Source organism: Camelina sativa, chromosome 14 (assembly GCF_000633955.1).
Source record: "Camelina sativa cultivar DH55 chromosome 14, Cs, whole genome shotgun sequence".
NCBI lineage: Eukaryota > Viridiplantae > Streptophyta > Magnoliopsida > Brassicales > Brassicaceae > Camelina > Camelina sativa.
This window is the reverse complement of record NC_025698.1, coordinates 27,001,443-27,014,007: the sequence shown is the minus strand read 5'-3', so window position 1 is coordinate 27,014,007 and position 12,565 is coordinate 27,001,443. Positions and strand designations below refer to the sequence as shown.

Sequence of the window (12,565 nt, the reverse complement as noted above, 5' to 3'; positions counted from 1 at the left end):
GGTGACTAAGCTTGGAGAGAATTCTGAGTTTGCTCAAGTGGATATCAATGACACTAAGATGCTTGAGACTACTTTAAGAGGTTTGTTTCAGTCAAAATTTTTTGTATATGCTTGAATTTGGACAATTGGATGAGATTTTGGGATTGAATTTGGACAATTAGATGAGATTTTGGGATTGAATTGAGACTGCTTGATGAATTTAGACAAGTTCAGGATTTTTTTGGCATTTGAAGTTTCATATTTGAGTATTCACCGTGAAATGTGGGAATCCAGACGTTGATCTTGTAGTCCATGCCGCTGGACCTTTTCAGCAAGCTCCTCGATGCACTGTTCTTGAAGCTGCCATAAAGACCAAGGTGAGGATAAGGTAATAAAAAAAAAACATTTTCTAATGTCACCAAACTTAACCTTGTTTGAAATGCATGAGAAGTATACTCCTGCTTGGTTTGAGTTTAGGAAATGAGTCTTACAGAGAATTTTTGTGTGGTTTATATCTGAAACAAAACAGACTGCATATGTCGACGTTTGTGACGACACAAGCTATGCTTTCCGTGCAAAATCTCTTCAGGCTGAGGCAATTGCTGCAAATATTCCCGCGATAACAACAGCTGGAATATATCCAGGAGTTAGCAATGGTGTTATATCTGAAGTTAACACATGTCTGTTTTAGCTTGGTTTTGTTTGATGTTGCAATAATTTAACATGTTTAACTTTCGTATAGTCATGGCGGCAGAACTGGTTGCTGCAGCAATAAGCGAAGACAAAGGGAAGCCAGAGAAATTAAGGTTACATAAGTAATTCATAAGTGAAACTATAGTTATCATATTGCAAATATTTTTCCTTTTTATTTGAATCAGACTTTTTCGTTTCTCGCTATGTCATATCAGGTTCTCTTATTACACAGCAGGCACTGGCGGTGCAGGTCCTACAATATTAGCAACCAGTTTTCTACTCCTCGGTGAAGAAGTTACTGCATATAAACAAGGCAAGTGTTATAGGACTTCAAACTCTTGGAAATTAAAACATATTACACTTTCAGAAATTTTCTCAGCCTTGTATTGTGGGACTTTTGATCAGGAGAGAAGGTGAAACTAAGACCCTACAGCGGAGTGATGAACGTAGATTTTGGAAAAGGCATACGGAAAAGAGACGTTTATCTTTTGTAAGTCACTCCTCCATATCAAAAGCTCCATTCACATCCCTGAACAAAATTGCTTAGAACAATAGTTGTTTTCAGGAATTTGCCAGAAGTTAGATCAACTCATGAAGTTCTTGGAGTGCCGACTGTCAGTGCTCGATTCGGCACAGCTCCTTTCTTCTGGAACTGGGGAATGGAGATTATGACAAAAGTCTTACCACGGGTATCATACTCGGACCTTACCTGAATCAATGGTTACATGATCGAGGATGATAATCACATCTCTTTCCTGTAATCAAATTGCAATGCTTGTCTTGTACGCTGCAGGAGGTCCTTAGAGACAAAGCCAAAGTCCAACAAATGGTAGACATGTTCGACCCTGTCATTAGAGCCATGGATGGCTTTGCTGGAGAGCGTGTCTCGATGAGGGTAAGTGAAAAACAGAGAATTTCAAAATAATTTGCAGCAGTTATTTTGGTTACTCGTTGTTACTTATGTTAACTGTTTGGGAAGGTTGATTTGGAGTGCTCGGATGGACGGACCACAGTTGGGTTATTTAGTCATAAATCACTATCTGTGTGAGTCTCCTTAACATCCTTATATTTGCATATATATACGTATATGTAAAGTTATGTATGGGAATTAAAATATCTTGGGTTTATAGATCCGTTGGAGTTTCAACCGCGGCTTTTGTCCTAGCAATGCTTGAAGGAAGCACACAACCAGGGGTTTGGTTTCCAGAAGAGGTCTCTGTAGATTTGCAAAACGACCTCAAGGTTATTTTTGTTTACAATGAAAAATAATTTTGAAGTGTTGTTCTACAGCCTCAAGGGATTGCAATAGAGGCAAGGGAGGTTCTTCTCAAACGTGCATCACAAGGAACATTCAATTTCATATTGAACAAGTGAGCCATTTTTGTTCCTTTTTTTGCAGATACCGATTCTTTATTTCCTCTTCTAATTTAATAATGTATTTTCGTGGGTTTCTTCTGATCTAAAGGCCACCATGGATGGTAGAAACCGTGCCGAAGGAGGTGGTTTTAGGGATTTACGTATGAGTTCAATCGAGGAAGAAGAAACATAGATGATGACTGATACTTTACTTCGTAAACCTGTAAACCAAATTACTTCTTATATGTATACTCGTACAGATATATATTTGCGTCAGAAATATATAACGAAAAAGAAAAAACCCCCACTTGGAGATGACAAAATCTTGGTGAAACAACCATATAAATCAATGAAGAGTATAATTTACAGGTGAAATGAAGAGCAAAGACCCAGCAAGCTCTTCTCTTGTACTATACGTTCAATAAAGTCCCAACATTTTTAGTTCCATCACATGACTCTGGTCAAGCTCAGGAACATTCTTGCAGTCGCGGTCTTCCACTATATATTCCTGATGTGATCGACACAAAAAGAGTGTTGTGTACCAAAAAGAAATTGTCGATGATGTTCAAGGACAGAAAAGCTGCAAGAAAGCTGACCTTTGTGAGTTCTTGTTTGGCAAGAACATGGTAATGCCGCTCGTTGATCCTTTGACCACATATAATGGCAATGAAGAACCCGTAAAGCAGTCCTACCAAGACAATGGCCAAAACTGCGACATGAAATAGACCATCATGTTCATTAACGCTCAGTGATTCAGCACAAAAATAGTTCTGGTCGACTCTAAGGTCTAGTGGCCGAGCGATTATGTCCATGAACCTATAGAAAACGAAAGTAGTTGTACCAGCCAATGTGTAGAACCCATAAGGATGTTCCTCATAACCAAACATTTCTCGTAGTTCTTCACCGTAGAACTTGTATACTAGTAACCCCAAGAATGCTACGATCTGTTGAAACAAGAAGCCTTTGTTCTTAAGTATAAATGCATTCACTAAGCATCACATGTAACATCTAATCCAAATTCACACAAGGAATCTCCTTTTTCAGTTTTCCAATGCAATAAGAAAGCAAGAATTTGGTCATGAACTGATATAGCTATGGATTTGCATCCTCATGTATAATACGAGAGTGGGATTGATAAATATGGGAGCCAAGAAGATGGTAACATTACAGAAACAAGGAAACAGGTGATGTACCATCTGGACAGAAATGAAGATGAAGGCATGATCTCTAGCAACCAGCAGCTGAAATCTCAATCTCAACCACCATCTATCAGCAGGCACATTGGCTCGGAGTTTAAAGAAGGCTCTACACTCTGTACAATGCGAAAATGCAAAACCTTCCTGAAACATATTGCACACCCAGAGGAAAAAAAAACAAACCAGCTTCAGAAACACCCAAATCATAGAAACAAAACACAGTTCATGAGCGAAGTAAAACCATTGATTCAAAACCTCATCTACCACCCCATCAAGAACAAACGTGGTCACAATAATTTACCTTGGTGGAACGCCAGTTATCGAGACAAGATCTGTGAACGTGCTTCTGAGTACCTTTACAATTACAGGGAGCAATCAGATCTTCCCCTGCAATCAACAAAAGTATACTCATTTCTCTACAAACTCCAATTACTGTAATCATCCTCAGAGATCAGGAATCGCCTATAGTTATTATTATACCTCCGACATCAAGGCAAATCCGACATTGCGGCTGATCTCCAGAAACGAGAAGTGTAGTTTCGTCGTCGTCATCATCACTCTCAGCTATCTCTGAAACTTGTCCTTCCTCCAAAACACGATCCCTTCTCTCAACTGCTACGATTTCGTTGGAGGATGTTGTTGATTCCTCGAATAAAACATGTTCCTTCTTCCTATCATCATCAATCATCACTAAGCTCTAATTGCATCTCTTGAAGAACATACTACTAAAAGAGCTACAAATGGCGAAACCTGTGAACACGAGAGCAATCGACAGACCATCAGAAAACTCGATCTAGGGTTTCGATAGAAATCACCCCCCAAAAAAAAAAAAAAAATCGAAACTTACACGAATTCAACCAATTCTCGAGAACTTGATTCCAAACCAAGCATTGCTTTTATTTTTTGCAGACTATAGAAGAAGCTGTGGTGTAAACACTATGGCTTTGGAATGATTTTGTTAGTCTCCTCGATCCATCACTATGTGTTGAATTCAAACAGAGACGAAGAAGAGAAAGATCTTTTTTGAGGTTTGAGGGCGAAGAAAGAAAGAAAGAAAGAAAGAAGATTGGGATTGTCAAAAACGATGGCGATGAAAAGTCTCAAGGGTAAAATTGGAATTTCCTAGCAACATGTGGAGGGCACGTGACACATCATCACTCGTTGCCTTTGGTGATCTCTGTGTTTCAGTTCATCATCGTCTTCATTGTTAACTTCGCAGACTCGTTTGGGTCAACACAACACAACACAGATCAGAATCTGAGGTTTTTGTCCGAGAAGAAGAAGAAGAAGAAGATGGCGGAGACTGTACATTCTCCGATCGTTACTTACGCATCGATGCTTTCGCTTCTCGCCTTCTGTCCACCTTTCGTCATTCTCCTGTAATGCTCTCTTACTTTATTCTCTCTAGTTCCTCAGATCAGACTTTGATTCATATCCTGAATTTGATTGCTCATTATCTTTATATCTTAGGAATCATTAGAACCTTCGATTGAGAAAAAGCGATTCACAATGATTCTTTCTCGTAAAAAGTCTTGTTTCAGTAGCCGCATGCTGATAGAGTTATGGTCTTCGTTGTCCAGATTAAGCAACATGCGTAGATTTGAAGCTATAAATTCATATCTTATCTATCTGGGGAATTGTAGCCATTATGATTTATTATTATTCTATTTGTATCTACTTCTCTGTTTTTGGAACTTAGTTTTCTCCAGTATGATTATCTCAGTGAGTTTTTAAGTAATGGAGACTAGTTACATTTCGTTTTGATGCAGATGGTACACAATGGTTCATCAGGATGGTTCTGTTACTAAGACCTTTGGCTACTTTTGGGAGAGTGGAGTTCAAGGACTCATCGATATATGGCCAAGACCCACTATGATTGCTTGGAAAATAATTTTCTGCTATGGAGCATTTGAAGCTGCTCTTCAGCTGCTTCTGCCTGGTAGAAGAGTTGAGGGTCCAATTTCTCCAGCCGGAAACAGACCAGTTTACAAGGTACTGAAATTGGGTTTACATAAGTTCAGTTAGCCTTGTGTGGTGGAAGTTGATATAACAAGTGTACGGTTCTGTTCTTGCAGGCCAATGGTTTGGCTGCTTACTTTGTGACACTAGCCACCTATCTTGGTCTTTGGTGGTAAGCAATGTTTAAATCTTTTTGATGACTTTGGTATGGATTAACTTTAGATACTTTATACTTACATTGCGTTATTCAGGTTTGGGATCTTCAACCCTGCAATTGTCTATGATCACTTGGGTGAAATATTTTCGGCACTAATATTCGGAAGCCTCATATTTTGTGTCTTGTTGTACATAAAAGTAAGTGGTCTCTGTCATGAATGGTGTGTTCCTTGTTTTCTTACTCTCTACTATTGTAATATTTGACCTTTGTTGTTTCTAAAACTTGTTCTTTTCCTTGTACAGGGTCATGTTGCACCTTCATCAAGTGACTCTGGTTCATGTGGTAACCTAATTATTGACTTCTATTGGGTGAGTTATTTCTGCTGATCAGATTCTCATTCTTCTGAAATTACTCGTTGGGATTTATTTGAGGAACTCATGTCTTGCCAATATTAGCCATCTCTTCATAATTTTCTTGCCTCTTTGCTCAACATTTGGAGGTCAAGCTTTACTAAAGTTCCACATTTAGTAGACCTGTAAACGTCAATGTTCTTTGCGGTATTTGTTCATTTAGTTGACTAAATGCAAGGGAAATAGTTTTGTGTGAATATCGTCTTGAATGTCCATAGATGAAGAAGGACAAGAACAAAGTGTGCAGTAGTTTTTAACTTATGATAACAATCTCAAGTTTAGATCCTTCTCTCACAATCTACTCCTTGTGTCCTGCTTATCATTAACATAACTTAAATTTGTGGCATTCTTTTTTCTCACTGTATTCTTTGCGTTGTGCTTTGCAGGGCATGGAGTTGTACCCTCGAATTGGTAAGAACTTCGACATAAAGGTTTTTACTAATTGCAGATTCGGAATGATGTCTTGGGCAGTTCTTGCAGTCACGTACTGCATAAAACAGGTATGTTTTGAAAAGTTTTTTTGTAAACAACGGAGTTTACCTCTTTCTAATTTGTGGTTCCTATGCTTACCTTAACTAGTATGAAATAAATGGGAAAGTATCTGACTCAATGCTGGTGAACACAATACTGATGCTGGTGTATGTCACAAAATTCTTCTGGTGGGAAGCTGGTTATTGGAACACCATGGACATTGCACATGACCGAGGTATGCATCTGGTATATGTATGAATTTATATTATCATCATCGTCTTCATAGAAGGTACAAGGAAAGAAAGCCAGTTGCAACAACTATAGTTCTTTACTATGAGGCCAGACGTACCTTGTTGGTTCTGTTTATATAGCAAATGCAGCAGCATTTTATCCAGATTCTTATTCCCAGCTTAAAATCACGGAAAGCTAACATTTCCCATGCTTTATAATTTGTGATTTTCAGCTGGATTCTATATTTGCTGGGGTTGTCTAGTGTGGGTGCCTTCTGTGTACACCTCTCCAGGCATGTACCTTGTGAACCACCCTGTCGAACTTGGAATTCAGGTGCAAAAAGTTTAACTTTTATAGCGGAATATAGAGAATGTTATACGTGAGAAATAACCTTTGATTGTTAATCGAATGAGATTCCTTTATGATACCACTTTCATAAGGTTAGAAAAACAAGAAAGGTTAAGGTAAATGTGGCAATCTCAAGTCTCAACGTTAGTGTTTCCTAAAGTATTCAGATTTCTAGGAATTGCACTTTAATTCTTGTAATTGAATTACCGTGTATCTTTCATTACAGTTGAGACAGGAATTATAGTATATAGAATGTCTATTATATGCTTAAATCATTCCATGCTATGGCTCATGAATCTAGTTGTGAGAAATCAACCTTTTAGTAGAATAAAGCTGATAATGAAAACACTATTGACCCTATAATCGTTGACACGTTATTGCCTATCTCTGTCTCTAAGACGTCACCATATCTGTCTTTGGTTGCAGTTGGCAATATACATTCTCGTTGCAGGAATTCTTTGCATTTACATAAACTACGACTGTGATAGACAAAGGCAAGAGTTCAGAAGGACAAATGGGAAATGTTCAGTTTGGGGCAGAGCCCCGTCAAAGGTGTGATCATATAATAAAGCCCCAACTAGCTCAGTGAACTTAGCTTTATTCCTTTTCAATGTGTATAAATATCTCTTGGCCTCTCGGTTTGTTGCAGATTGTGGCGTCATATACTACAACATCTGGTGAAACTAAAACTAGTCTTCTCTTAACCTCTGGATGGTAAGATTATTGTACTGTAACAACAACTTCCTTATTATACTATTACACTGTAACAACAATTAATAAGACGTTGTTCGTCACCAATGGCTTTGACTGTGCAGGTGGGGATTGGCGCGTCATTTCCATTATGTTCCTGAGATCTTAAGTGCTTTCTTCTGGACTGTACCAGCTCTCTTTGATAACGTAAAATCCTTCTCCATCTATTTGCTATATTATATCTTGCAAGTGAGACACAATTAACACAGAAAACATCTTTGTTTCAAACCAGTTCTTGGCATACTTCTACGTCATATTCCTCACCATTCTTCTGTTCGATCGAGCTAAGAGAGACGATGACCGATGCAGATCAAAGTAAGCGCAAAATCTGAACGATTTATTTACAGATCCTCTTTGGTCTTTGGTTTGATTTGCTGACCATATATGTTTTATTTATTTATTTGTTTTGGTAAAAAGGTATGGGAAATATTGGAAGCTGTATTGTGAGAAAGTCAAATACAGGATCATTCCGGGAATTTATTGATTGTAACGAAGTCTGCTCTCTTTTTTTAACTACTACTTGTTTAGCTATTTCGAACGTTGGTATCATCAAAAGACCAAAAGCAGCAAATTGATGCGTTAGACATTCTTTTGCTGATTTGTATGCTAGGTTTTAAAATCTCTCCTTCTAGTTTTACTACGCCTATAATTTTCTCTAGATTAAGTAAACTTACTCTGTCGTTTTAATTTTATACTACTGCTTTTTTTCATGCATCAAATAAGTTAATTCAACATCTAATTCATCGTCTATATATATACCAATTCAACTAAAAGTAGTCCCTCATGCCACCGACTATAATTTTGATTAGTAGTTGCGATTTTTTTCTTTTCTTTTAACGATGTAAGATTGACCAAGAGATTGGAACGTAAGATTTATATTGTAGTGGTACCGAGTTCGATGAGAGTTGAATCTTATAAAATACATGGATTGATGGGACTTAAACCCTACTATAAAATACACGAAGAATCTCAAATTTGCAATCACACAACACATCTCACCGACTATCCTGTTATCAAGTTGACTGCATTTATTTAGGTTTGATCGGTAGTCGGTACTATGCATGATGTTAGAATCTACGATTCTACTATTGACACAGTTTCACAAAATTGTAATTTTATGGTTGGATATATATCATACGAGATCTTACAAGCTCTTTCAAATGTTTTTTTCTATGATCACAAAACAAAAAAGTCATCATTCTCTAATGTGTAGTTAAAATCAAGTTGAATGTTTCCTGTTTTGTGAAGCATATTTTTCTCATTTTATACTGTTTTACTATTTTGATCAGATCAGGTACAGAACAGTAAATAATCTCATTCTTTTCTATAGAATCTCTCTGGTCAATGGTCTTCTAGTTTAAAAAAAACTGCATAATGTTTTTCTCAACACACACATACAGTAAAAAACAAAGAGAGAGAGAAAGAAGAGAAGAAGACAAAAACGTAGGCATTAAAAAGGAAGAAAAGGACAAAGAGAAAAGTAATGAAAAGACAATGAACATTTAAAGAAGACAGACAAATCCCACACCCAAGCCTCAAGCCTCATCGCAAATATATATATTTTTATTAATTTTTTCCGAATAAAACAACAAAAACAAAAGAGATGGTTTTTGGGTTATGTTTTGTCTTTGTTAGGGCGTGTTTGGACGTTTCCGTCTTCTCAGAATCAATATTTTTACCAAAACAGTTTTTTCTTTTGCCTTTAAACAAAATTACACGTTATAAATATAGTCATGATTCCAAATCCACCTCATGTCATGACAAAAACCCATAAAAGGGGAGGTTCCAATCTCGAATACAGACATATATGTTGTATTCTTGTATGTATATATTTATAAGATGATTCCAAAATGTATAATGACAATTGAACTTCTTCTTCCCCCATAAGTAAATACTTTTTCCTTTTCTTTTTGGTAGTTTCTAGACAATTTAAGTTAATTTGAAGAAATTTCTAGGTGATACTTCCCCCTATAAGATTGATGGCTCTAATGGTTTTACAAATGGTGAAAAATCTAATAAACAAAAAAATATGTGGTGCAAAAATTAGCAAATGAACAAAAACAATTTTGCCTAGAATTAAACAAATGTATATGTGTGTATGAATTGATTAAGAAAAGTATATAATGTAGTAATAATCTAAAAAAATCTAATATTCCAATATATCAAAACAATTTACAGTATTTCAGATATAGTTATCACTTATCCGGATCAATATGACTAACTCCTACAAGCTTTACAGATTAAAATCAAAAATGAACAGCAACATATAGGCTAAGTACTCTCAATCAATTCGTTTGTTGATGTTATTTAATGGCTGCAAACCCACTCTTTTTTGTTTTTCTTGTTTTGTTCAAATGGCTGTGTAAACGCACTCAGAATAAAAAAAAAAAACATATTCTTATGTGAATATACATGTTGTTAGTAGTACACAGAAATATAGTTAAACGGTGGGATTGAAAATGTGATAACCTTTTTATAATTCCTTAACACAAAGGAAAGAGAGAGAGAGAGGGAGGAGGTGGTAGAGTAGAGGAGATGTGAAAGAGGAAAAAAGACAAAGACAAAGAGGAAGAAGACAAAACCAACTATCACGCATTGTCTGGTACGTACAGCCAAAAGGAACAATGCCTCCTCTGTTTTAGTGTTTTCTTTCTTCTTTTTTTCTTTCTTTTTTTTTTCCCACAAACAAAAAAAAACAAGAACAATTCACACACACGCTAACACTCACAAGATAACCACCAGAGACTTAGATAGATAGATAGATAACAAGATAGAGAGATAGAGAGAAGAAGAGAACAACCCCCTTCCTCCCTATTTTTAAAGCAAACAAAAAAATAAAACATTTTTCTTCGACATTCTTGTGAATTTTGTTCTTTCCATTGATGCAAAATATCCAGTAAGTTTACTCTTTGTGTTATCTTCTTTGATCATTAGCTAGTTCTTGTTATCAAATTCAGACAGTTTTAGTTCAGCTCTCTGTGTCTGTCTGTATTTAAAAAAGAAAATTAAAAAATCCCAAGATTAAAAGGTTTAAAGTTGTGTACTTTCTGCAAACCCTAGTTTGTTAGTTCTTCTCTGTTCTTTAACCTCTTTTTTGTTAAACTGCAGATTCTCTGGATCTTTAAAGAAACTTGGAATCTTGGGTTTGCTTCTTCTCGTCGTGAGCCTCTCAAAGTTCCGTTTTTTCCCTAAAAAGGATTAAACTTTTTTTTTTGGTTGCTTTTGGCCCTTCAATGGTGGCTATGCTTCAAGAAGATAATGTAACATCCTCTGTAGCTTCATCACCACTTCAGGTCTTTTCAACTATGTCACTCAACAGACCGACTCTCCTTGCTTCTTCTTCACCGTTTCATTGTCTCAAAGACCTCAAACCAGAGGAGCGTGGCCTCTACTTAATCCACCTCTTGCTAACTTGCGCCAACCACGTGGCCTCTGGTAGCCTCCAAAACGCTAACGCAGCGCTCGAGCAGCTCTCTCACCTCGCTTCTCCTGACGGCGACACGATGCAGCGAATCGCTGCTTACTTCACCGAAGCTCTCGCTAACCGAATCCTCAAGTCGTGGCCTGGTCTCTACAAGGCTCTTCAGGCAACTCAGACAAGGACCAACAATGTCTCTGAGGAGATTCATGTCAGGAGACTTTTCTTTGACATGTTCCCCATACTCAAAGTCTCTTACTTGCTCACTAATCGGGCTATACTCGAGGCTATGGAAGGAGAGAAGATGGTTCATGTGATTGATCTCGATGCTTCTGAGCCGGCTCAGTGGCTTGCTTTGATTCAAGCTTTCAACTCTAGGCCTGAAGGTCCACCGCATTTGAGAATCACTGGTGTTCATCACCAGAAGGAAGTGCTTGATCAAATGGCTCATAGACTCATTGAGGAAGCAGAGAAACTTGATATCCCGTTTCAGTTTAATCCAGTTGTGAGTAGATTAGACTGCTTAAACGTTGAACAGTTGCGGGTTAAAACAGGAGAGGCCTTAGCCGTTAGCTCGGTTCTTCAATTGCATACCTTCTTGGCCTCGGATGATGATCTCATGAGAAAGAACTGCGCTGTACGGTTTCAGAACAACCCTAGTGGAATTGACTTGCAGAGAGTTCTAATGATGAGCCATGGCTCTGCAGCTGAGGCACCTGAGAACGAGATGAGCAACAACAATGGGTATAGCCCGAGCGGTGACTCAGCCTCATCTTTGCCTCTACATAGTTCAGGAAGGACTGATAGCTTCCTCAATGCAATGTGGGGTTTGTCCCCAAAGGTCATGGTGGTCACTGAGCAAGACTCAGACCACAACGGCTCCGCACTAATGGAGAGGCTATTAGAATCACTCTACACCTACGCAGCACTGTTTGATTGCTTGGAAACAAAAGTTCCAAGAACGTCTCAAGATAGGATCAAAGTGGAGAAGATGCTCTTTGGGGAGGAGATCAAGAACATCATAGCCTGTGAGGGTTCTGAGAGAAGAGAAAGACACGAGAAGCTTGAGAAATGGAGCCAGAGGATTGATTTGGCTGGTTTTGGGAACGTTCCTCTAAGCTATTATGCAATGTTGCAGGCTAGGAGATTGCTTCAAGGGTGCGGTTTTGATGGATATAGGATTAAAGAAGAGAGCGGGTGTGCCGTGATTTGCTGGCAAGATCGACCTCTATACTCGGTATCAGCTTGGAGGTGCAGGAAGTGAAAAGAACATGAATGAATGATATGTACACTTTGTGTTCTCTTTTGTTTATGAGCAGGGTCCCTTTCTTTTGTATACATAGGGACACAATCGTAGTTGTTTTGTGATTGTGACTTTCTGTCTCGTTATGCTATTTTAGCAAATGCTTCTATTGCCTCTGCATATAAATGCCTTTTGAGTTTTCAGCAGTGTATTTGTTTGTTGGTTCATTTTGGTTTGATACCAAACTGAATCCCTGTTGAGCTGAGGATCACTACATTCCAGTTTCTTTACTGTCATATCAACCAGTCACCATCAATCCTCTGGCGAAAATCAGAAACACAAACAAAAAAAGAC

The 12,565-nt window shown here is 37.8% G+C and overlaps 4 protein-coding genes across 5 annotated transcripts in view; 3 read left to right on the top strand and 1 right to left on the bottom strand.

The window, feature by feature from the left end:
• Window positions 1-2,310, top strand: part of LOC104742577 — a 3,798-nt gene extending 1,488 nt beyond the window's left edge. The window contains exons 3-14 of the mRNA XM_010463595.2: window positions 59-80; window positions 274-356; window positions 509-635; window positions 722-785; window positions 888-985; window positions 1,078-1,162; window positions 1,238-1,361; window positions 1,466-1,567; window positions 1,652-1,716; window positions 1,803-1,884; window positions 1,963-2,042; window positions 2,138-2,310. Coding sequence (XP_010461897.1) covers window positions 59-80; window positions 274-356; window positions 509-635; window positions 722-785; window positions 888-985; window positions 1,078-1,162; window positions 1,238-1,361; window positions 1,466-1,567; window positions 1,652-1,716; window positions 1,803-1,884; window positions 1,963-2,042; window positions 2,138-2,195 — 990 coding nt within the window. The 3' untranslated portion in view covers window positions 2,196-2,310. The remainder of the gene's footprint in view (window positions 1-58; window positions 81-273; window positions 357-508; window positions 636-721; window positions 786-887; window positions 986-1,077; window positions 1,163-1,237; window positions 1,362-1,465; window positions 1,568-1,651; window positions 1,717-1,802; window positions 1,885-1,962; window positions 2,043-2,137) is intronic.
• LOC104742578 (E3 ubiquitin-protein ligase MARCH2) lies at window positions 2,245-4,282 on the bottom strand. The gene is made up of 7 exons (XM_019235990.1): window positions 4,074-4,282; window positions 3,705-3,974; window positions 3,526-3,611; window positions 3,222-3,368; window positions 2,870-2,972; window positions 2,625-2,737; window positions 2,245-2,536 (listed from the first exon to the last, which is right to left on the bottom strand). The coding sequence occupies exons 2-7, from the start codon at window positions 3,910-3,912 to the stop codon at window positions 2,447-2,449; spliced, it is 747 nt and encodes a 248-aa protein (XP_019091535.1). The 5' UTR covers window positions 3,913-3,974; window positions 4,074-4,282; the 3' UTR covers window positions 2,245-2,446.
• Window positions 4,400-8,242, top strand: LOC104742576 (7-dehydrocholesterol reductase). The gene is made up of 13 exons (XM_010463594.2): window positions 4,400-4,603; window positions 4,994-5,216; window positions 5,300-5,355; window positions 5,435-5,537; window positions 5,643-5,708; window positions 6,137-6,250; window positions 6,330-6,456; window positions 6,685-6,785; window positions 7,227-7,352; window positions 7,450-7,514; window positions 7,616-7,697; window positions 7,783-7,865; window positions 7,968-8,242. The coding sequence occupies exons 1-13, from the start codon at window positions 4,518-4,520 to the stop codon at window positions 8,032-8,034; spliced, it is 1,299 nt and encodes a 432-aa protein (XP_010461896.1). The 5' UTR covers window positions 4,400-4,517; the 3' UTR covers window positions 8,035-8,242.
• Window positions 10,038-12,410, top strand: LOC104742575 (scarecrow-like protein 3). Of its 2 annotated transcripts, none has more exons than XM_010463593.2 (2): window positions 10,038-10,152; window positions 10,659-12,410. In XM_010463593.2, exon 2 carries the CDS (start codon window positions 10,784-10,786, stop codon window positions 12,230-12,232), a length of 1,449 nt encoding a protein of 482 aa, XP_010461895.1. In that variant the 5' UTR covers window positions 10,038-10,152; window positions 10,659-10,783; the 3' UTR covers window positions 12,233-12,410. The 2 variants fall into 2 exon arrangements, with proteins under 2 accessions (XP_010461895.1, XP_010461894.1); XM_010463592.2 differs by lacking the exon at window positions 10,038-10,152 and adding an exon at window positions 10,173-10,446.

Excerpts from the sequence above, each read along its gene's own strand:
- LOC104742578 (XM_019235990.1), bottom strand. The coding sequence starts at position 3,912 with ATGATTGATGATGATAGGAAGAAGGAACATGTTTTATTCGAGGAATCA. Across the intron at positions 2,973-3,221 it reads TCTTCATTTCTGTCCAGATG|ATCGTAGCATTCTTGGGGTT; the intron begins GTACATCACCTG and ends TTGTTTCAACAG. Across the intron at positions 2,738-2,869 it reads TGGGTTCTACACATTGGCTG|TTTTGGCCATTGTCTTGGTA; the intron begins GTACAACTACTT and ends TTCATGTCGCAG.
- LOC104742575 (XM_010463593.2), top strand. The coding sequence starts at position 10,784 with ATGGTGGCTATGCTTCAAGAAGATAATGTAACATCCTCTGTAGCTTCA.
- LOC104742576 (XM_010463594.2), top strand. The coding sequence starts at position 4,518 with ATGGCGGAGACTGTACATTCTCCGATCGTTACTTACGCATCGATGCTT. Across the intron at positions 5,709-6,136 it reads TAATTATTGACTTCTATTGG|GGCATGGAGTTGTACCCTCG; the intron begins GTGAGTTATTTC and ends TGTGCTTTGCAG. Across the intron at positions 6,786-7,226 it reads CTGTCGAACTTGGAATTCAG|TTGGCAATATACATTCTCGT; the intron begins GTGCAAAAAGTT and ends CTTTGGTTGCAG.